Source organism: Mustela erminea, chromosome 7 (genome assembly GCF_009829155.1).
Source record: "Mustela erminea isolate mMusErm1 chromosome 7, mMusErm1.Pri, whole genome shotgun sequence".
NCBI lineage: Eukaryota > Metazoa > Chordata > Mammalia > Carnivora > Mustelidae > Mustela > Mustela erminea.
The window spans coordinates 43,030,773-43,052,174 of NC_045620.1; the positions used below are offsets into that span (position 1 = coordinate 43,030,773).

At 44.3% G+C, this 21,402-nt stretch overlaps 2 protein-coding genes across 5 annotated transcripts in view; both read left to right on the forward strand.

The window, feature by feature from the left end:
• The first annotated feature begins 3,410 nt into the window (after window positions 1–3,410).
• On the forward strand, window positions 3,411–4,742 carry SMIM26 (small integral membrane protein 26). The gene is made up of 2 exons (XM_032351513.1): window positions 3,411–3,593; window positions 4,409–4,742. Exons 1-2 carry the CDS (start codon window positions 3,476–3,478, stop codon window positions 4,573–4,575), a joined length of 285 nt encoding a protein of 94 aa, XP_032207404.1. The 5' UTR covers window positions 3,411–3,475; the 3' UTR covers window positions 4,576–4,742.
• An 11,281-nt stretch (window positions 4,743–16,023) lies between these two features.
• DTD1 (D-aminoacyl-tRNA deacylase 1) overlaps window positions 16,024–21,402 on the forward strand; it is a 179,096-nt gene continuing 173,717 nt past the window's right edge. Inside the window, exon 1 of one of the 4 annotated variants that reach the window (XM_032351516.1) lies at window positions 16,024–16,216. In XM_032351516.1, coding sequence (XP_032207407.1) covers window positions 16,174–16,216 — 43 coding nt within the window. In that variant the 5' untranslated portion in view covers window positions 16,024–16,173. The remainder of the gene's footprint in view (window positions 16,217–21,402) is intronic. The other 3 variants (XM_032351517.1, XM_032351518.1, XM_032351515.1) reach the window with 3 other exon arrangements.

Genomic DNA, 21,402 nt, shown 5'->3' on the forward strand with positions numbered 1-21,402 from the left:
TGACTAAAGCTCTGTGAAAGTCCATCTACATGTCTGTGTGGATATGTTTTCATTTCTTTTGGATAAATTACTAGGAATGGAATGTCGAGTAATATAGTAGGTGTATGTTCAACTTTTTAAGAAACTTTCAGTATTGCAAAGAGGTTGTGATGTTTTATGTTTCCACCAGTTAAGAGGTCTGATTGCTCCAAATCCTTACAATTCTTGGTATTCTTTTTTTTTTTTTTAAGATTTTATTTATTTATTTGACAGACAGAGATCAGAAGTAGGCAGAGAGGCAAGCACAGAGAGAAGGGGAAGCAGGCTCCCTGCCAAGCAGAGAGCCCAAAGCGGGGCTTGATCCCAGGACCCTGAGACCATGACCCAAGCCAAAGGCTGAGGTCCCAACCCACTGAGCCACCCAGGCACCCCAACTCTTGGTATTCTTAATATAGATTTTAGTTATTCTAATAGGTGCACAATTGTGTCTTGTGGTTTTAATTTGCATTTCTGCGATGACTAATGAGGTCCCTGTGCTTATTGGCTGATGAAGTTCTAGAACCTAGGTGAGGTTCGGTGGGGTGAGGTCCGGAGCCGATGACCAAAAAGAATTCTTGAGACATCTTTGGTGCAAAATGGTGGTTTATTAAAGCACGGGGACAGGACCCGTGGGCAGAAAGAGCTGCTGCCCCGCCATCCTGAGGAGTGGTTGATTATATACACAGGAGTTGGGCAGGTGAGGACAAAGGGGATGATGTTAGTCTCTAAGGATTTTGGAAGCAAGGTCTCCAGGACCCTGAGGGGCTAGCTATTGTTGGGAGAAAGGTTATTTATTACTAGTAAAACTCTCTTCTTGTGAGACCCTTTAGATGTATATCAGTGGGTCATATGCTTGGGAATGATTGCTGACAACTATCTTGGAGGTTTAGAGATAAAGTTTCACACTTCTCCTATCAAGTGTCCTTGTTAGTGAGATTTGGGTTTAGAAGAAATTTAACTTTATTTACATTTCCTTCTACCACAGCCTCCTTCAGTTTTATGGAGGGGAGGGTGATGTTACGGCTTGAGAAACTGAGTTATTTGCCTCTGGAAATTGTGCTGTTGTTAAGATAGCTTCTTTGTTGTAAATCTCTAGGACATTTGTAAACCAAGGGAGACTCCTGTCTTGCAGGATTGTGATCTCTGCAAGTTAACTATTCGTTTTTCTTTTAGGGCAGCCAGGGGTGCCTGAGGAATGTCACACATATTACCAGTGGGGAGCGGGTGGAGAGGGGGTGCAAGGTGCCAGCTTTTGCTTTGTCCTCAGCCAACCTTCTGCTCCCTCATCATTGGCCGTTAGTATATCTTTTTTTAAAAAATTTTTATTTATTTGACAGAGAGAGAGATCACAAGTAGGCAGAGAGGCAGGCAGAGAGGGGGGAAGCAGGCTCCCCGCTGAGCAGAGAGCCCCATGTGGGGCTTGATTCCAGGACCCTGAGATCATGACCCCAGTCAAAGGCAGAGGCTTAACCCACTGAGCCACCCAGATACCCCAATTGTATATCTTATTTTGTTAAGAGTTTGCTCAAATTTATTGCCTGATTCTTACTAGTAGGGTTGTCTTTTTATAATTGAATTTTAAGTTGTCCTTTTATATTCTGGATAGAAATCCTTGGTCAAATATAGGTATTTGAATATGTTGTGGCTTCTTTAATTTTCTTAACTGTGACTTCTGAAGAACAAAAGTTTTAATTTTGAAAAAGTCCAATTTACCAGTATTTGTTTTATGGTTCATGCTGTCTATATTCTAAAAAATTTTACCCATCCCAAGGAGGCAAATTTTTCTCATGTGTTTTCTCCTAGGTTTGTAGTTTTAGCTTTTGCATTTAAGCCTATGATCCATTTAGAGTTAAATTTTTGTGTATGGCAAAACAATTTCTAAAGGGTGGGAGAAGTGGAAAGAGCCCTGACGGACACAGAGATACAGAAGAAAATTATGTTTCTGTAGCTATGAAAGGAGCAGGTATGGTCAATGGTGTCAAATGCTTTAGAGATAAAATTTGATTATGGCTGAAACGTAGTTACTGGATATGGCAATTTACTGAATGTCCACGCTATGGCAAGTACATCACTTCTCCTCTCAAAGTTAATTTGGTCTGTTGGAGTAGTGGTAGATTATGCTTTGAATTTAGAAATGCATGGTTAAGAGAAAAGCTGGAAGGTAGGCAGAGTCAAAGTGATGAAGTTCTTGAACCTAGGTGAGGTTCTGTGGGGTGAGGTCTGGAGCCGATAACCAAGGAAGAATTCTTTACACATTTTGATGCAAAATGGCGGTTTATTAAAGCACGGGGACAGGACCCCTGGGCAGAAAGAGCTGCTGCCTCGGGGATGTGAGGAGTGGCTGATTATATACACAGGAGTTGGGTAGGTGAGGACAAAGTGTGTGTTTAGAAGGGCTATCAGGGTAAAGAAGACTGTCAGGATATTGAAGGCCTGGTTACTATCAAGCCAAGGCTGTTTTTCCCTTTAATGAAGCACTAGCATGAAGACAATTGGGAGTTTCCTGGTGGAATGTCACATCCCTGCTATCAAGCGTCCTTGTTAGTGAGATTTGGGTTTCGAAGAAACTTAACTTTATTTACATTTCCTTCTACCTCAGCCTCCTTCAGTTTTGTTTATGGAGGGGAGGGTGACATTAGGGCTTGAGGAACTGAATTGTTCCCCTCTGGAAATTGGGCTATTGATAAGGTAACTTCTTTGTTGTAAATCTCAAGGACTTCTGTAAACCAAGGGAGACTCCTGTCTTGCAGGACTGTGATCTCTGCAAGCTAACTATTTGTTTTTCTTTTAGGGCAGTCAGGGGTGCCTGAGGAATGTCACATGTACTACCGAGGGGAGCAGGTGGAGAGGGGATGCAAGGTGCCAGCTTTTGCATTGTCCTCAGCCAGCCTCCTGGTCCCTCATCAAAAGGAGATGTGTTTTTGAGATGTGAGTAGAGTTAGAGCGTAATCCTGAGGAGGCAGTAAAGCATAGGACCCAGACCAGTGGAAAGATCAACTTTGACCAGAGGGGACCCAAGGCTCATCCGGACTGGGTTCTAGAAAGAAAAGTGGGGAAAGCTTCGGGGGTAGACAGGCATTCTCGCATATCTGAGAGCTGCTGGAGGAGGATACTTAATCTTTACAAATACCATCTGAATCCTGTGTAAGGCAGGTGTTACAATTTTCCACGCTACAAGCTTGTTCAGAGAAATTGACATTTGCTGTCACGTGGTAGGCGAGGCTGTTCCTCAGCAGCTCAGCCCGGAAGCCCCCTGAACCCTACACCTTAGGGTCGGGGGTGGGGGTGTGTGTGTCACTTTCGGGACTACAAGCCCCAGGATGCATCCGGGCCATTGCAGGAAGTGGCCTCCCGGAATCGGCTCTCCATTGGAGGCGGGGGCGGTTGTGACGCGCCGGCAGGAAGGCCCGCCTCCGCCCTGGGCCTCCCGGAGTGGAAACCCTCCCCGAGCTGCATAATGCGCCCGGATCAGGCAACATCTTGGTACCGGCGGATGTCCGTGCTATATGGGTTGGGCGCTTGGACCACTGTGGGCTCCTTGTTTTATTTAAGCCGGAAAAAGCACAAGCCACCAGGTACGACCCTCCGGCAGCCTTCGGTGGGGCGTCCTGATAGGGTCACAGAAGCGGCTTCGCTGTGCCGCAAGGCACCGGGTTTATTCTGCAAAACCATTGTCGCGAGCAGTTCGCTGTAGGGGAATGTGCCCGGAACTATCGTTTCAATCCTATCTGCTGCTTGTTTATTTGATGAATCTGGGTAAGATTCCAGAGGGAATGTCAAAAACACGGGACGGTGATTTATTTAAAGAGGTGATGCCTCGGTGAGCCCGGTCGCTGTTGGCGAGCAGTTTCAGCTCTTCCACCTGCCGAGGAGTATTAAAAAGTCTTCCAGGTTACCGGGCGGAAGAGGAAATCCCCAGCCTCCAGAGATGTGCTGGAGATCTGTAGAAGCCTGCAGCGGACTCTAGTTGCCCGGGGCTGAACGGGCGGAGTTGATGGGCGGGACTTGCTAAACGAAGGAAATATCCTAAAACTGCGGTTGCACAGATCCGAATGTACTAAAAGCCATTCGGAAAAGGAAACAGGAAAGCTGTAATCTAAAAACCGTGCTGAAAATGACATTTGGCGTTGAGGATTATCAGCGGCCTGAAAGTACACGTGTCCAGTATTGAGCATTTAAACACGTTTCAGTGTTTATAGTTGTCATGTCATGTTTATTTTTCTTTTTTCCAGGGAGAAAATAGTGTCAGGAATCTGACGGGGGTAGGGGTGATTCCTACCTTAGTTTATTTTATTTCCTTCCAAGACTTAACTAATAATTTAAGGACTGCTGTCTTAAAAGGTAATAATTCAGGTGTTCCTTTTTTTTTTTTTTTTTTCTTTTTCCAAAGGTGATGAAGTGGAGCAAAAGGATGTCCCAAGAAATGAATTGCTTGAGCCCCCGAAAGGGTTTTACTTGGAAACAATTGTCACATACAAGGAAGATTTTGTTCCAGTCACTGACAGGATCCTCAACTTTTTCAAATCGTGGACTGGTGGCCCTGGACGAGAATCGTGATTAACTGCGGAATGCTGAAAACTGGGACTTTGGTTCAGCATATGCATTTCATGGAGGCCTTGATTTCCAATTTATGTTTATGAAAAGTGTATCCATTTAATTTAATTTTGCTGTAAAATATAAACACTCGTGGTATGCAATAAATAACGTCCTTGAGGAAAAGTCAACTTGCGTATTTCAGAGGTGTCCCTCATTACTTACATGAGTGAAAAGGTTGAAGTGAAATTTCACATTGAGCTTCCCTAAGCTGTTTTCTGAGACTGTTTCACGTAACTTTCTATTTCTCTCATGTTGCCGGCAAGTAGGGCTTTAGCACTGCTTTGAAGGTTACAATCACCCAATCTCCCACCTTCAGCCTGGGATTTATAGCAGCTCTTTAAGTACTATTGGGTACTTGTGAAGTATATTATAAACTAGATTTTGTAACTCCTGACTTAAAGAGACTTGACCTTTTTACTAGGACCAGTACAGGTACCTCTCATTCCTTCAGCAGATGTGGATTAAACCCCAACTGTGGCTACCAGTATTCTAGACATGGGGGATACAAAGTCAGGACAATGTGGGTTGTGCCCTAGAGTGCTGCACTGGTCTCTACTGTCTATTACCATTGCAAGTAAGAACCCCACACAAGTGAGCTTAAATCAGAAAGGAGGTGTTTGGGACGCCTGGGTGGCTCAGTTGGTTGGACGACTGCCTTCCGCTCAGGTCATGATCCTGGAGTCCCGGGATCGAGTCCTGCATCGGACTCCCAGCTCCATGGGGAGTCTGCTTCTCTCTCTGACCTTCTCCTCGTTCATGCTCTCTCTCACTGTCTCTCTCTCAAGTAAATAAATAAAATCTTAAAAAAAAAAAAAAAAAAGAAAGGAGGTGTTTATAAAAAATGTGTATGGCCAGCTCAGAACTAAAGCCAAGTATGTTGAGGTCTTAGGAGAGCCTGGTACCCCACTCGGGAAGGCACCCAGCCTCTCACTGAGCCTGCTTGGGCTCTTGTCTGCCTTGTTGCCTTTCTCGCTGCACACCAGCTTCTCTTCTCCCAAACCCCCATTCTGCAGTACTAGAGCTAGTCTGAGCAGCCTCTTCCCAAGCTGGTGTTTGGCATCCACTCTTGTGAGACTCAGTCACTTTTTATTAGTGCCCTGCCCTGTGGATTACTGAGTATACCTGAAAGGCATTGGTGAGGCATCAGGGTGGCTCAGTTAGTTAAGCAGGATAATTTAGGCACCGGAGAAAGAAATATTAGAATAGGATTTCTGGTTAATGTTCTATAGGGAGGTAAATACCTACACTTTCGGGTTTTGTTTATTTGTTTACCAGACAGGAATCACTTTTTTCCTTATTAGCCAAAAATCCACAAGTTGATGTGTAACTTCACGAAACCTAGGCTTTTTTTTTTTTTTTAAGATTTTTTATTTTTATTTATTTGACAGAAATCACAAATAGGCAGAGAGGCAGACAGAGAGAGGAGAAAGCAGGCTCCCTGCTGAGCAGAGAGCCCGATGCGGGATTCGATCCCAGGACCCTGACATGACCTGAGCTGAAGGCAGAGGCCTAACCCACTGAGCCACCCAGGCGCCCCTAGGCTTTTTGTTTTTAAAGATTTTATTTATCTATTTGAGAAGTAGAGCATGAGATGGGGGGAGGGTCAGAAGAAGCAGCAGACTCCCCAGCAAGTAGTAAGTCCAAGATGGGACTTGATCCTGAGAGTCTGGGATCATGGCCATGAGCCCAAGGCAGCTGGTTAACTAACTGAGCCACCCAGGCTCCTGAAACGTAGGTTTTTAAGTTTTTTTTTTTTTTTTAATTTATTTATTTGACAGAGAGAGATCACAAGTAGGCAGAGAGGCAGGCAGAGAGAGAGGAGGAAGCAGGCTCCCTGCTGAGCAGAGAGCCCGATGCGGGACTCGATCCCAGGACCCTGAGATCATGACCTGAGCCGAAGGCAGCGGCTTAACCCACTGAGCCACCCAGGCGCCCTGAAACGTAGGTTTTTAATCACAGGTAAATGATAGGTCAAACCGAGGTACATTCCCCCCGATAACTAAGGAATCTTTGAGTGGGCCTATAAAAGAATTCTTGGGGGGCGCCTGGGTGGCTCAGTGGTTTGGGCTGCTGCCTTCGGCTCGGGTCATGGTCTCAGGGTCCTGGGATCAAGCCCCGCATCGGGCTCTCTGCTCCGCAGGAAGCCTGCTTCCCTCTCTCTCTCTCTCTCTCTCTGCCTGCCTCTCTGCCTACTTGTGATCTCTGTCTGTCAAATAAATAAATAAAATCTTTAAAAAAAAAAAAATTCTTGGGCCCAATTCCAATTTGCGCACGCGCGTGTGTGTTTGTGTGTGTTGTGTGTGTGGTGGGGGTCCAGGCACCACAGCAATTCTTGGGAACCATTTGGGGGTGTTCTATAATTCAGCTCCATTCTGATGCTATCTACCCAGAGATAGCATCAGATTCCACAGGTCAAGGGCCCAGTCTTGCAAGACTGTCACCTCCCCGCCAAGATCACAATCACAGCCCCCGTCCTCCAATCACAGCCCCCGTCCTCCTCACCTGTGCTTCTTCCTGTGGCGGTCTGCTTTTCCAACAACACCCTCCTTGGACTTGAGACACTAGTCTCAAGCCTAGGTTGTTACCTGTTCTTTTGACCATCCAGCTATAGATCGAAGGTTCCCAAGACCCCCTCCTTGAGTTCAATTAATGTGCTAGAACAGCTCATGGAACTCAAATATTTTACTGACTAGATGACAGAATGTAACTCAGGAGCAAACAGATGGGAGAGATGCACAGGGCAAGGTGTGGGGAAAGTTCCCTGTTCTTTTCCAGCATGCCTTTCTCCAATCTCCACGTGTTTACCAGCCAGGAAGTTTTCAAAAACCTGTCCTGGTCCCCTGGGTGGCTCAGTTGTTTGATCGACTGCCATGGGCTCTGGTCATGATCCTGTAATCCCAGGATCTAGTCCCACTCCCAGCTCCCTGCTTGGTGGGGAGTCTGCTTCTCTACCTGGCCCTCCCCTATCTTGTGCTCTCGCTCTCTCTCTCAAATAAATAAATAAAATCGTAAAAAAAAAAAAACCCCAAACCAACCCTGTCCTTTTGGGTTTTTATGGAGTCTTCGTTACAGAGGCATGACTGATTAAATCCTGGGCTATTGGCAATGGAACTCAATCTCCAGCCCCTCCCCGCTCCCCAGGGGTTGGGGTTGGGACTGAAAGTTCCCACCCTCTAGTCATATGATTGCATCTCCTGACAACTAGCCTTCATCCTTTAGGTGGGGTCCAAAAATCAACTCATTAATGTAACAAAAGACATACTTATCACTCTCCTCACTTTGGTAATTCCAAGAATTTTAGGAACTCTGTATCAGGAAAAAAGGAAGACCAAATACATACTTCTTATTTCAGGTCACAATATCACTGCTTGTTAAACACAGTGCTCCATAATGACATTAAATGTACTTGCTATCTTTCTTTTCACCTAATACTGCAAGTTTTGGAAAATTTTCCTTTACAGCACCCTGAAAGAACTCCGTCATTGGCAGGCCAGGAGTCAGTGACTCCATCACCAGGCTTGCCCAAAGACTATAGTGAGTCAAGGGTCACATCCAAGGTAAGGAGGTAATTTGAGTGGGTTTCATGGAAGGGATCAGGCATGCATGGTGGGGGTTGGGGAAGGGTGTCTTTCTGGAGATATGATATCAGAGGACTATCTTGCCATAGTTTTCTATTTTTTTTCATCACAGATTCAGCATACATCAAAATGCCACGTGAGATTCTCCTAGACTTATTTTTAGAGAAGAAAATCGTACAATTTTGTACTGATGGAACCAGAAATATGACCAAGTGGCAGAAGTCAAAGAAGCAACAGAGTTAAGGTTCTCCTAAGCATTAGAGATCCACCAGCTGGAGCTAAAAAAAAAAAAAAAAAAAAATTGTGCTTTTTTGGTGGCACTGTGTCCAATGTGCTCTAGCACGCAGAGTGTTGGGCTTTAAACATTCAGGGGAGGGTCCTGTGGGAGGCTGAGTTGGCAAGCAACTGCCTTTGGCTCAGGTCATGACCCTGGATTCCTGGGATCGTCCCGGGATGGAGTCCTGCATCAGGTTCCCTGTTCAGCAGGGACGTCTGCTTTTCCATCTGACCTTCCCCCTTTTATGTTCTCTCTCTCTCATTCTCTCTCTTAAATAAATAAAATCTTAAAAAAAAAAATTAAGGGGAGCTCTGCTTCGCCTCTCTGAATTAGACTTCTAAGATGAATTACATGATCTATCATTTCCAAAATGACAGATATGGCCCAGACAGAGATGATGGATATGTCATTGTAAAGATGCTTATTTGCAGATTTGCTTCAAGATCAGCTTCTGAGAGCTGTATTACATTTACTCCTTGCCACAATCTGAAGAAGATAGTCTTCCCAACTTTACAGATAAAAAGACAGAGGCTAAATGAGGTCTAACCATATTCCTAAGGTCACACAGGGAGTGGCAGAGATGGGACAGAAAGTGAGGTTTTTCAGGGGCCAAAGCTGAAGCCATTGTCATTATTCTAACTTTGTCTCATAAAGCAGTGAGGGAGCTATTGATGACAAGTTTTGGAAAGAAACGCTGAAAACTTTTTGTTTTCCTAGAATCCAAATGTCAGAAAGCTCAAGTTACCAGGTTGCTTTATGCTTTTGTGAGGGGTAGATAACAAGTGAAAAACTACTATCAGGGCTCTATTAAAAGTCCAGTGAATTTTGGACCCCAAGTGAATTTAGTCCAGTGAATGTAACAGTTTGACTAATAGTCTATCCATTGGCTGTATTTATTTGCTGTCTAATAGAATGGTGGTTGATGATTTGAGACACAACAGCATCCCATATCATCATAGAAAGGTTGCATATGCAAAATGAATTTGTAGTATTAAATGTATTTTATTTATTTATTTATGAGAGAGAAAGAGAGAGAGAGAGAGTGCACACTGCTGGAGGAGCAAGGAGGTGGCTGTGAGAAGTCTCGACCATTCCACCATTTAGATGAAGATTACTCCCAAGGAATGGCAGAAAAAAAACAAGGGAAACTTGGCTGGCTCAGTCAGTGGTGTGTGCAAGTCTTGATTTCAGGGTTGAGTTCGAGCCCCATGCTGGGTGCAGAGATTACTTAAAAATAAAATCTTTAAAAACAACAGCAACAGCAACAACAGCAAAATGAATTGACTTGTCTGGCCCTGTGGAAGACCATACCTGTGCAGTGTTTTATGAGAAAATAATCGATATCTGTGCAATTCAAGGCCCTGTTACTTGGGTCTCTGCTACAGCTGATGTAACTCCAAGCAAATCCCATTTCCTTATTTATTTATTAAAAATTTTTTAACTTTCCATGATAGAAAAATCTCCTCTACTTTTCTAAACCTCAATTCCTTTTGATGAAGAGGCATAATATTTACCCAGTCCGCTGACAGGGTTATGAGATTCCACTGAGAAAGTGCTCTCTGCTGGGTGCCAGGGTGGCTCAGTCCGTTAAGCTGCTGCCTTTGGCTCAGCTCGTCATCCCCGCTCCTGGGATGGAGCCCCACATTAGGCTCTCTGCTCAGTGGGGAGCTTGCTTCTCCCTCTACCCCTCCCCCTCGCTCATGTGCGCTCGCTCGCTCTCTCTCTCTCAAATAAATTAAAAAAAGAAAAGTGCTCTGTGTCCATGCTATTATTAACATGAGTAAACTATGTCTTAAGTAGTCCTGAGAAGCTGGTGTGAACACCTTCCAACCCTAAGTCCCCTCCTATAGTCCTCCACTGCTTGGCTCCTGGCACCCCAGGGACTTTGTCGCATAATACTTGCCCATACGTCTTGCCCGTAACACCCAGACGTTAAAATACGTCTTCAGCAGCACAGTTTAGCTGTGAGTATCAAAATGGAAAGTGGCATATCCTTTGATTCAGCAATCCCACTTTCAATTTATGGAATTTACGGAGATAACTGAAAGGATTCAGGCAGAAGCATCTTCCATAAAACTTGCTCAACATGGCACTGAGCTGAAAAGGGCCTCTTGGTAAACACGGCTGACTGCTTTCCCTACATTCACTGCCTGGGCTCCTGCTTTATTACAGACGGGTGAGTCCACCCCATCCGTGCTCTAGGGGGTCTAGCTCCATCTGGAGGGCAGGCCCGGTTGGGCCTGTGTTTCTCAAAGCGGGCATTGCTGGCACTGTGGATGGGACAATCCCGTTTGTGGACTGCCCTAGGTGTGGCAAGAGCCTCAGCATTTCAAATTCTCTGGTCACTAAACGCCAGTAACTGTAAGGGCCTACTTAATCAGGGGGAGCCATTTTGTTGCAGTAAACTTAGACTCACCCTATGCAGTAAACTTAGATTGACCCTGCCCCACCCCCCCAACTTACTTGCAAAGCCTAGATACAGGGGCGGGTCAGGCCAGGTGAAGACAGCCAATCAGTGGGGCGCGCATATATCTACTAGGGTAAATTGAAATTCAATTGGCTACCCGTGTGTTACCTAGACTTAGCATGACTGTGCAGTTTTCTCTGTGTATTGCAATTTCATTGGCCACCTGTGTATAGCCCCGCTAAACTACCTCTATAAAAGTTAGTTTGTGAGGCTAGAAGGGGTCTCCTCTTTGTAAGAGATGGCCCTGACCGGTCAGTTTGATTCTCGATGCTTGGCATGAAATAAAGCTTTGCTTGACCTTCGCTTTGTATCAGTCTTGCTCCTTTGATTACAGACCATAACAGTAACAACTTCCAGACATTGCTACAGCTCCAGTCCCTCTCTTCACACACACCCCTCCTGTAACCACCTGGGGTACGCCTGAGGCAAGAACCTTTCCTCTCAGCCAGTCGTGTGGGTGGGTGGGGCTGGGGTGGGGTTAAGTCCCATCTCGCTTTCACTGATTGGGTCAAGCATGGTCATGTGATCTCATTGTGGTGAGCCAAGAGTGAGGGGCTTCCAAGCAAGATGTCCCAGCTTCAGAGGAAGGATCCAGAAGAGATGGTCTATTGTACCTTGCGCTTTGGGTCTGGGTAGAATCCCTAGAACAGCCACAGCCATACTATAAGGTTAGGGTACATTGTTAATCAAAAAGATATATTCACACTCTTATTCATTGAACAATATTATCCGAGCTCTGGGTACTGTGTTAGATGCTTCGGATACAAGGGTATCTCACGCTTTGTGAGAGACATGAATGATCAGAACACAGCCCAACAGGCACTAGAGTAATTGAAAGTTGCAGGAGTATGGGGGCACCTGGGTGGCTCATTCAGTTAAGCCTCTGACTTTGGCTCAGGTCTCCATCCCAGTCTGGGATCCAGTTCCGGAGTAGGGTCCCTGCTAAGTATGGACTCTGCTTCTCCCTCTGCCCCTCCCCCTGCTCATGCTCTCTCTCTTTCTTTATTTACGTAATCAAATAACATTAAGAGAGAGAAAGGGAGAGAGAGAGAAAGTTGCCAGAATATGAGGGAAGAACCATGGGATGGTGCTGGGAAATAATGGGGAACAGGGACACTTTAGTCTCCGTGGTCAGAGAAATCTGTCTGAGAAGAAAGCCTTTGAGCTGAAAACCTGAAGGAGAGGAGCAAGATGTACAAATAGGGGGAGAATATACCAGATGGAGGACCAGCACATGCTGAGATGCTGAGGTAGGAACAAATGGATTTGCTTGAGGGAAGTAGAGAAGACCACCATCTGGAAAAAGAAAAGTATATACTCTAGGAATATCACTTTTATTTCTCTGTGGAGAATGGATTGGAGCGGGAAACAGTGTGGCAGTAGGGAGACAAGTGAGAGAGCCGTGGTAGAAATCCCGGTGAGAGATGGCGGGGAGCATGTGACAGGATGACCTGGCAGAGGAGAGAAGAGGGCACTTGGGGGTATGTTTTGAAGAGTGAAAAGATTTGTTGATGGACTAGATACCTGGGGAGAGGGAAAGGGGGCAACTATGAGTCACTTATGACTCTAGTAAACATTGGAGCCATTTATTTAGATAGTGATGATCCAGGTGGTGGAGTATGGAGGGCTTGAGGAGTTCTAACACCAACCGTGGTACTGCAATCCGGTCCCGGCACTAAGCATGCAGGCTTAGCTCCCACCCAGCAAGTTTAAGGGGCATGTCCCCAACAAGGCTGCTTTTCAGATTCCAGGTTCATTTCAGGGGTCCCCAGGTCATCTGTATTTATGACCATCGGGCTGCAAATTTGGGAGTTTCTGTGACTCCCTCAAGTTTGATAATTTGCCACAATGACTCACATGATGGGTCTTTCTGGTGATCAGCTCTTCATTTGAACTGATTTAATAACATAAAGTCAGAGGTGATCAAGGGGCATGAAAACCCATTCCTATCACATGGGAGATTCTGAGGACTTTAGAAGCTCTGTGCCAGAAACCCAGAACAAAGATCAGACCCATTCTTTGTTATACAACAGGGTTGGAAATCCCGAGTTCCTTTTAGAATCTATTCACTTTGTGACATCTGTGACTCATGGAAATGGAGATGTGAAGAAGGTATTTGGAAGCACAAACTCACAGGAGATATCTGGAACAGAAATGAAAATGGGAGAGTTGATGGCATGAAAGTGGAATTTTAAATATGAGAATGGAGAGGAAAAACCAGAGTGCACAGGGCCCTGAAGGCTTGTCACATGCAAAGTGGAGTGGAGGAAGACGGGGAAAGGAGGGAATCCTGGGGAGAGTGGCAACTGAGAAGCCAAAGGAGAAGGTGTGCAGCGGGGAGGAGGTCCTTCCAAGGGCAGAAGCCCCTGGTGTTGACCTTTCTGAGTTCACTAAATGCAAAAAAAGAACTTGGGTGTTTTGATATGTTTTTAGAACCTTAATATTTTTATTTTTAAGGAATCCCTACACCCAATGTGGGGCTCAAACTCACAACCTTGAGATCAAGAGTCGCATGCTCTTCTGACTGAGCCAGCCAGGAGCCCCTAAAACTTTTATTTTGAAATTTCCAACTTACGGAAAACTAAGGTCCTTTCCCTTCCAAATTGCCAACATTTTATTTCATTTGGTTTATCACTCACTATATTTTCTCTATATATTATTTTCTCCAAACCATTTAAGAATAAATTGCAGATATGATGTGCCTTTATCTCTAAATACTTAGGTGTGCATTTTCTATAAACAAGGATGTTCTCTTACATACAAATCAGGAAATTTACACTGATTTAATGCCATTATCAAATCCAACAGTTCTCAAAGTGTCCCTCTAGAGGACTTATGATTGCCAACTCTTTCTATAATAATGTATAGACAATATTTGCCTTTTTCACTCTTACTCCTTCAGGAGTGTACAATGGGGGTTTCCAGAGGTTCCATGGTGTATAATGTCCTCATTGCTCTACTGTTAACATATAATGAATTTATTATTGTTGTTTTTGAATGTGTTATAAATCAATGTTTCTTTGTTGTAATGTCTTATTTTTTTTTTTAAGATTTTATTTATTTATTTGACAGACAGAGAGGCAGGCAGAGAGAGAGGAGGAAGCAGGCTCCCTGCTGAGCAGAGAGCCCGACGCGGGACTCGATCCCAGGACCCTGAGATCATGACCTGAGCCGAAGGCAGCGGCCTAACCCACTGAGCCACCCAGGCGCCCCTCTTTGTTGTAATTTCTAATACAGTCAATCTCTTTAGATAAAACCCAGATTAAAAAAAGCTATTTAGGGTATTCAATAATTTTTAAGAAAAGGGATATTGACATCAAAATGTTTGAACTATGCTGATTAAATGTAAAAAAAATCAAATTTTAAGTTTTTCTCACTCTTAGGTTCTCTGATTGGGTCTGAGAATTAAGCTGACAAAGAGATTAACGGGAGAAAAGTACACAAACCTAATTACAAGACACGGAGCCTTCACAAGAAAATGTGGCTCAAAGAAACAGATTTGTGTATTCCTATGCTATTTTTGATGGAGAGTGGACATCATGGAGGAATAGGTCAAGGAGTATGAGGTAAGCATAGTAAACCGGGGGAACCTTCCAAGGTCTCTTTGTTCTTGCCATCCCTTTGTCTTTGCAGATCAAGTTGTAGGGAGGGCACACAAGGATTTACGACTGGTTTCAGGAGAGAAGGGTGATGGGAAGTTCAGAGTGACTTTTCTGATCCTGCTGCTTTCTCAAGCTCTGTTATGGTATTGGATATGCCAAGAAGCCATATTTTGGGAGTAGCCTGTTTTTTTTTTTTTTTTTTAAAGATTTTATTTATTTATTTGACAGAGAGAAATCACAAGTAGGCAGAGAGGCAGGCAGAGAGAGAGAGGAGGAAGCAGACTCCCTGCTGAGCAGAGAGCCCGATGTGGGACTCCATCCCAGGACCCTGAGATCATGACCTGGGCGCAGCGGCTTAACCCACTGAGCCACCCAGGCGCCCGGGAGTAGCCTCTTCTGAATGTCATCGCTCTACACCCACTAATGCTATTAGAGGTCTTGGAGAAGAAGGCATGCTGAAGCAGGCTTATCTTAAAATTTTATTTTTTTATTTATCTTAAGATTTGAGACAGAGAATAAGACAGCCACAGAGAACATGAGCAGAAGGGAGGGGAGGGTGAGGGAATAGCAAACTCCCTGCTGAGCGGGGAGCCTCACTTGGGGCTTGATTCTAGGACCTTGAGATCATGACCTTAGTAGAAGGCAGACACTGAACTCACTGAGCCACCCAGGTGCCCCTGAAAGGGGCTTATTTTTCTCAGCGATAATAATGTGTTGGGGTAATACTTGTACAGACCTTTGCGGCTTTGGAATGATTTTTACACAGTCTATTTTATTTAAATCAAGAATGCTGGTTGGGGGGCGCCTGGGTGGCTCAGTGGGTTAAAGCCTCTGCCTTCGGCTCAGGTCATGATCTCAGGGTCCTGGGATCGAGCCCCGCATTGGGCTCTCTGCTTAGTGGGGAGCCTGCTTCCTCCTCTCTCTCTGCCTGCCTCTCTGCCTACTTGTGATCTGTCTGTCAAATAAATAAATAAAATCTTAAAAAAAAAAAAAAGAATGCTGGTTGGGGGAAGCTGCTAAGTATTAGTATTAGAGGAATTAGAATGACAGGCTCATAGATCTGTGCAACTGCCACGGCATGGCTAAGTCATATGAATACTTACATACCGTAGTTAAATAGCTATTTTAGGAAGCAGATTCTATTTTGTCTGGTTTTTGAGAAGACACCGAGGCGGGAAGATAAGGGAAAAGGAATTTGGGAGCATCGGGACAGGGGGGTGGGCGGGTGGCAGGAGAAACACAGTATTGAGATTCGGGACAAAACTGGGATTTAGGGATGATTGGCTTTTAGGTCGGGAATGTAACACAGCTGCCGCTTGGGCAGGGGCTGAATCTGTATAGGAGCTGGGGATCCGGCGGGGGTTTCGGGATCCGGTGGGGGGCTGGGCCCACCTGTGGCTGGGGCAGGACCAAGGGCGGGGCGGGACCTATCACCAGGTGGGCGTGACCGACGTGGGCGGGGCCGACCTGTGAATGGGCGTGGCCGACGTGGGCGTGTCGCCGCCAACGGGGACGGACCGGGCGGTTCTGCGCGCTTCCTGGTGTCACCCGCAGAGGGCGCCGGCCGTCGAGCCGCCTGCAGAGTAGCGAGGCCGGAAGGAGCGCGGCGTCGCCCCGCTCGCCCCAGCAGCCGCCATGAAAGCCGTGGTGCAGCGCGTCACCCGGGCCAGCGTCACAGGTCAGTCGGGCGGGGCCGGGGTCGGGCCCGGGAGGAGCCACCCCTGACCCCGCGCCCGGCAGTCCCCGGCCGCCCCCGCGAGGGTTCCCCCGCGCCGTCCCCGAGGCAGCTGCAGCCGCTGCGGGCCCTGGCGAACTCGCCCCCGCAGCCGGGAGTCTCCTGGTTGGCTCCAGGCGCCGCCTCGGCCACGGAGCAGTCCACGTGCCCCGCGGGCCCTGGCGCGGCCCTGGCTGCAGGGTTCTTCTTTGGGTTCATGATAAACGCGGCTTATTATCGTGTTGTTTTTGTTTTGCATTGTCTTGTTTTGTTTTTTGTTTTTGGTCCCGAGTACCGGGTGGCAGAACCTCTGAACATCCCCATGGCCCGTTCTTCGGTGGAGTGTTGCACAGACAGCACGTAGGCAGCATTTCCCCAGCAAGGACACCACCATCCGCCCCTTACAACGTTCTATTTTAAATTTCCCATTTTTGCCCATTGTCTACGGGTCCCAATTTTTATGGAGCTTGACTGCCAATAAAATGAACAGATATGAAGAGTTGTTCATATGGATGAGTTCTGACAGTTGTGCACACCCACGTGACCGCCCAGACTCGATACAGAATGATCCCCGCCCCCAGGACACTTCTCTCACTTCTCTAACCCTACAGGGGTGGGGTCAGAATCTAAAGAATTCTGGATCCATTATTTCTGTTTGCCACCAGTTTCTTGTGGGACCAGGCCACCCAGCCATTTGTCATTACTGGATCATTGTAGTCTAGTTTGAACATCAGAGATTCAGATGATTAATGTGTATAAGGTAGTCGTTTTAAAAACTCAAACCAAGATAAAAAGATGTTAAAATTTTTTTTTAATGACTAATACTAGATTGTATTCTAGTCTTCTGGTTTTTTTTTTTTTTCATACTTATTTCAGCCCAAGTAATTCCAGATATCCTTTTCTTCAGCCAGTCCACACCAACTATGTGTTCTTGGGTCCACAAAAGTATAGATTTAAAAACAAAGCAACAAAATTCCCTAAAGAAACAACCACACCCAGCAAAACCGTGTATTTAGATCTGAGAGTCTACTTTTCAGTGCTGCCTAATGATTTCTAAGCTGTTCTGTTAACTGGTTTTGAATATGGTCCTGGAATAATAGGGAACAGAATAGCTTTGGGATTTATGGGCTTTTTAAAACAAAGATTTTTGGCCTTTCAGTTAATATTTACATTAATTAAAATGGGAAATTAATAGATGAAAAGATTTTTTTGCTTTTTTCAGCAAAATCTTGCATTCTGCTCTGTGTGGTCATCACCAACAGTGAGTGAACATTGAGGAAATTAAGTTCTGATCTTCTCTTGCACTCTTCATTCTGCTGATCTGATATATTGAGAACATGTATTTTGTGAGATTTGCTGAATAGTTTGAAAGATTTTAATTTGCTATTTAAATTGGGTGCTTTTAGTTAAAAAACAGCAAACCTGAAAATTAAAAAAGAGAAGCGTATTTAAAAAAAGAAGGGTATTTTAAAAAAAGAAGGGTATTAATTGTGGGAGGTTGTTAAATAAAATGGAATTCTCTCTCAGTCCTGGAGGGAACTTCAGGTTAGCTAGGCCTTCTAGCTGAACTGTAGTGGAAAGATTTTCCGATTTCTTTAGGATGTGACTGGCTTCACTGAAACATGTTGTACACGAATGGCATTTTATTATGGGGGTTTTAAAATGTCACTTTCAATTTTATGGTTGGGACAGAGGATATAAGAGTCATATCTTAGTATGTGGCAGACTCAATGAGATTGGTCAAGTACATTTTGATGTCTTAGCGTGGTTATTGTGATAATTTTAAAACCGTTATTATGGAATATTTTGAACATGTTCATTTGGTTACTCAGGCGGCAAAGTGTGGTAGCTCTCATGTCCTATCATTCAGCTTCAGCAGCTAAAATCTGAATATAATCATGTAATGTTGGGAAGGGGATCTAAAATGGGCTTGAATGAGTTAATTTGAGAGGTTGTGAATTCTTCTTGAAGTAGAGGTCAGTGGTGATGCCAGTGTGCATGGGAAATTGACCGAATATCTCAGGTCTTTTCTAGCCCTGTGATCTGTTGTCTAAAATGGTGATTTTCAAGTTTTTTTTTCCCCTTGGAAATTAATTTGTCAATAATAAAAGAACCCTTTGGGTCTCCTTGTTCTTCTACTTGTCCCTGGAGGGGGAAGGAAAACTACTCCAAAATAGGAGAGGAGACTATGTTATAGATAGACTTTGGGGCATAATTTGTTTCTTATTAAGACAGTAATAGATTATAAAAATGTTGAAACTCTTCAAAAATTTTTTAAAAATTTATTTATTTATTTATTAGAGATTGAGAGAGGATCAAAGAGGCAGAGGGAGAGGGAGAAGCAGGCTCCCGGCTGAGCAAGGATTCCCCTCTGGGACCATGACCTGAGCCAAAGGCAGATGCTTAACTGACTGAGCCACCCAGGCGCCCCCCCCCCTTTAAAAATATTTTTAAAAATTTTATTTATTTGAGAGAGAGAGGGAGAGCATGAGAGAGTGGCTGAGGGAGAGGGAGAAGCATGAAACTCTTCAGGTAGTGATTTGAATCACTTTGAATCGTGATTCTACTTTTTAGAATCTATTTCAGAAAAGATTTAGAGGGATGAATAGCCAGAGCAAGGAGGATCTTAGAGCAGTGAAATTACTACTCTGTATGATACTGTAGTGGTGGATACCTATTAATGTATATTTGTCCAAATCTATAGAATGTGCAACACAAAGAGTGAACCCTAATGTAAACTATGGACTTTGCGTGATAATGATGTGTCAGTGCAGGTTCATCAGTTTTAACAAATGCACCCTTGTGGTGGGGGGTGTTGACAATGGGGAAGTGATGGATGTATGGAGGCAGTGAGTATAGTACCTTTTTCTTTTTTTTAAAGAGGGGTTGTGGAGCAGAGGGAGAGGGAGAGAGAGAATCTTAAGCAGGCTCCATGACCAGGCCAGAGCCAGATGCAAGGCTTGATCTCATGACCCTGAGATCATGACCTGAGCAGAGATCAAGAGTTGGACACTGAACTGACTGAGCCACCCAGGCACCCTGAATCTGTATCTTTGCTCAGTTTTGTTGTGAACTTAAGACTGCTCTAAAATGTAAAGTCTAAAGTTTAGTATACAGAGGTTTCCCCCACAGTGTTATTTACTGAAGTGAGAATTTTGAAACAAACCATATATCTAGGCAAATGGGATGGTTAGTTGGTCCAGTGGATAGAATGTAAATATTCCACTTGATGGGATGTCACTATTAAAAGATGTTTAGGAAAAGCTTATAACATGAAAAAATCCTTATGCACTGTTAAAAGGTGGGACACAAAAATTTATATACAATATTATTACAGTATTTGAAAACAAATATGGAGTAAAACCTATGGATAGAGAAAATATCAAAAGGAAATCATTGAGGGGTTCCTGGGTGGCGCAGTTGGTTAAGTGTCTACCTTTGGCTCTGGTCATGATTCCAGGGTCCTGGGATTGAGCCCTGCATTGGGCTCACTGCTCAGTGGGGAGCCTGCTTCTCCCTCTGTCTGCCTCTCCCCCTGCTTGTGCTCTCTCTCTGACAAATAAATGAGTAAAATCTTTTAAAAAATTTTTTTAAAAAAGGAAATGATTGTAATATCAAAGTGCTTGTCTTTTTTTTTTTTTTTTTTTTTTTTAAAGATTTTATTTATTTATTTGACAGAGAGAAATCACAAGTAGATGGAGAGGCAGGCAGAGAGAGAGAGAGGGAAGCAGGCTCCCCGCTGAGCAGGGAGCCCGATGCGGGACTCGATCCCAGGACTCCGAGATCATGACCTGAGCCGAAGGCAGCGGTCCAACCCACTGAGCCACCCAGGCGCCCTCAAAGTGCTTGTCTTTGGTGTTCTTTTTTTCCTTCCTGTTTCTTATATTTTCTAAATTTTCTGTAATGCTTCTGCATTAATTTAATGGTGGCTATAACTGAATAACCATTATATTTAAGCTTTTAAAACATAACTGGGGAAAATTAAAAAAATATATTATTGATATTATAAGAAAATAATGACTTTTTTAAAGAACAAAAAAAGCCAGAAGCTTTTTCTAAAGCAACACAAACAAGCCATCCACCCCAGTTGTTTACTGGTTATTTCAGGATAGATTATTTCTGTTTCAGCTTCTGAGTCATTGGCTCAAAGGACTGTAAATCACTCATAGTCCATTATAAGCAAAGCAGTGCAGAAGAAAATACTTTTTTGCATAGAAAGAAGAGAAGTTAAGTTTTACTGATATTTGCGTTGGAATGTGTTGATGCTGATATTCCCCTGGGGTCTGCATGTCAGGTGGTCCCTTGTCAGGTGAAGGAAGAGGGGGGTTTCTCATTCTTTCCTTAGCTTGCAAGATATGACAACACTTTTCAGTCTATGATGCCTTGTCAGGTATATTTATAGATAATATTATCCAGCAGAAGCAAACAGGAGAATGTCAGAGTCTACCCTTCTCCTGATTGGAACATTAGGCTAATAGATGGTAAATAACAAGATGTCAATAATCTAATGAGAGTTGGGAAAAAGTTGGCCAAAAATTGGGCACCTGAGTGGCTCAGTCAGTTTGGTGTCTGCCTTCGGCTCAGGTCATGATCTCAGGGTCCAGGGATTGAGGCCTGCATTGGGCTCCCTGCTTAGCTGGGAGTATGCTTCTCTCTTTTACTCTCCCTCTGTATTCTTTCTGTCTCAAATAAATAAATACAATCTTTCAAAAAAGTTAAAAAGGTGGCCAAAAATTTTGAAAGTTATAAAGATTTAACATTTGAAGTATGGATTTGGGTTCACCGTCATAACAATGGATCTTGGCCTAAGAACTGTGCTAGCACTGAGATACTGCATCATAGTAGTGAAGTGTACATTTGACTATAAGTACATACACAAATGCTTGGAATATATATTCACAGATCTGTTTATTTGTGGGTGAGATGCATGATTGAAAGGGATTTGGAGGTCATTGGCTTAGAATACAAAGTTTAGTACCAAACTGGGAAATAATAGAAGTTTGCTGACTTGAAGGTTACGTTGTATTTATTTAATTATTTTCTTATTTAAAAAGATTTATTTATTTATTTTAGAGAAGTGGAGAGGGGGCAGAGGAAGAGGGAGAGAGAGTCTCGAGCTCTGGAGCCTGGCACAGGGTTTGATCCCATGA

What these genes read in the sequence shown, in the direction of transcription:
- SMIM26 (XM_032351513.1), top strand. Translation starts at nt 3,476, where the DNA reads ATGCGCCCGGATCAGGCAACATCTTGGTACCGGCGGATGTCCGTGCTA. An exon ending in GAAAAAGCACAAGCCACCAG is followed by an intron (nt 3,594 to 4,408) that starts GTACGACCCTCC and finishes CTTTTTCCAAAG; the next exon opens with GTGATGAAGTGGAGCAAAAG.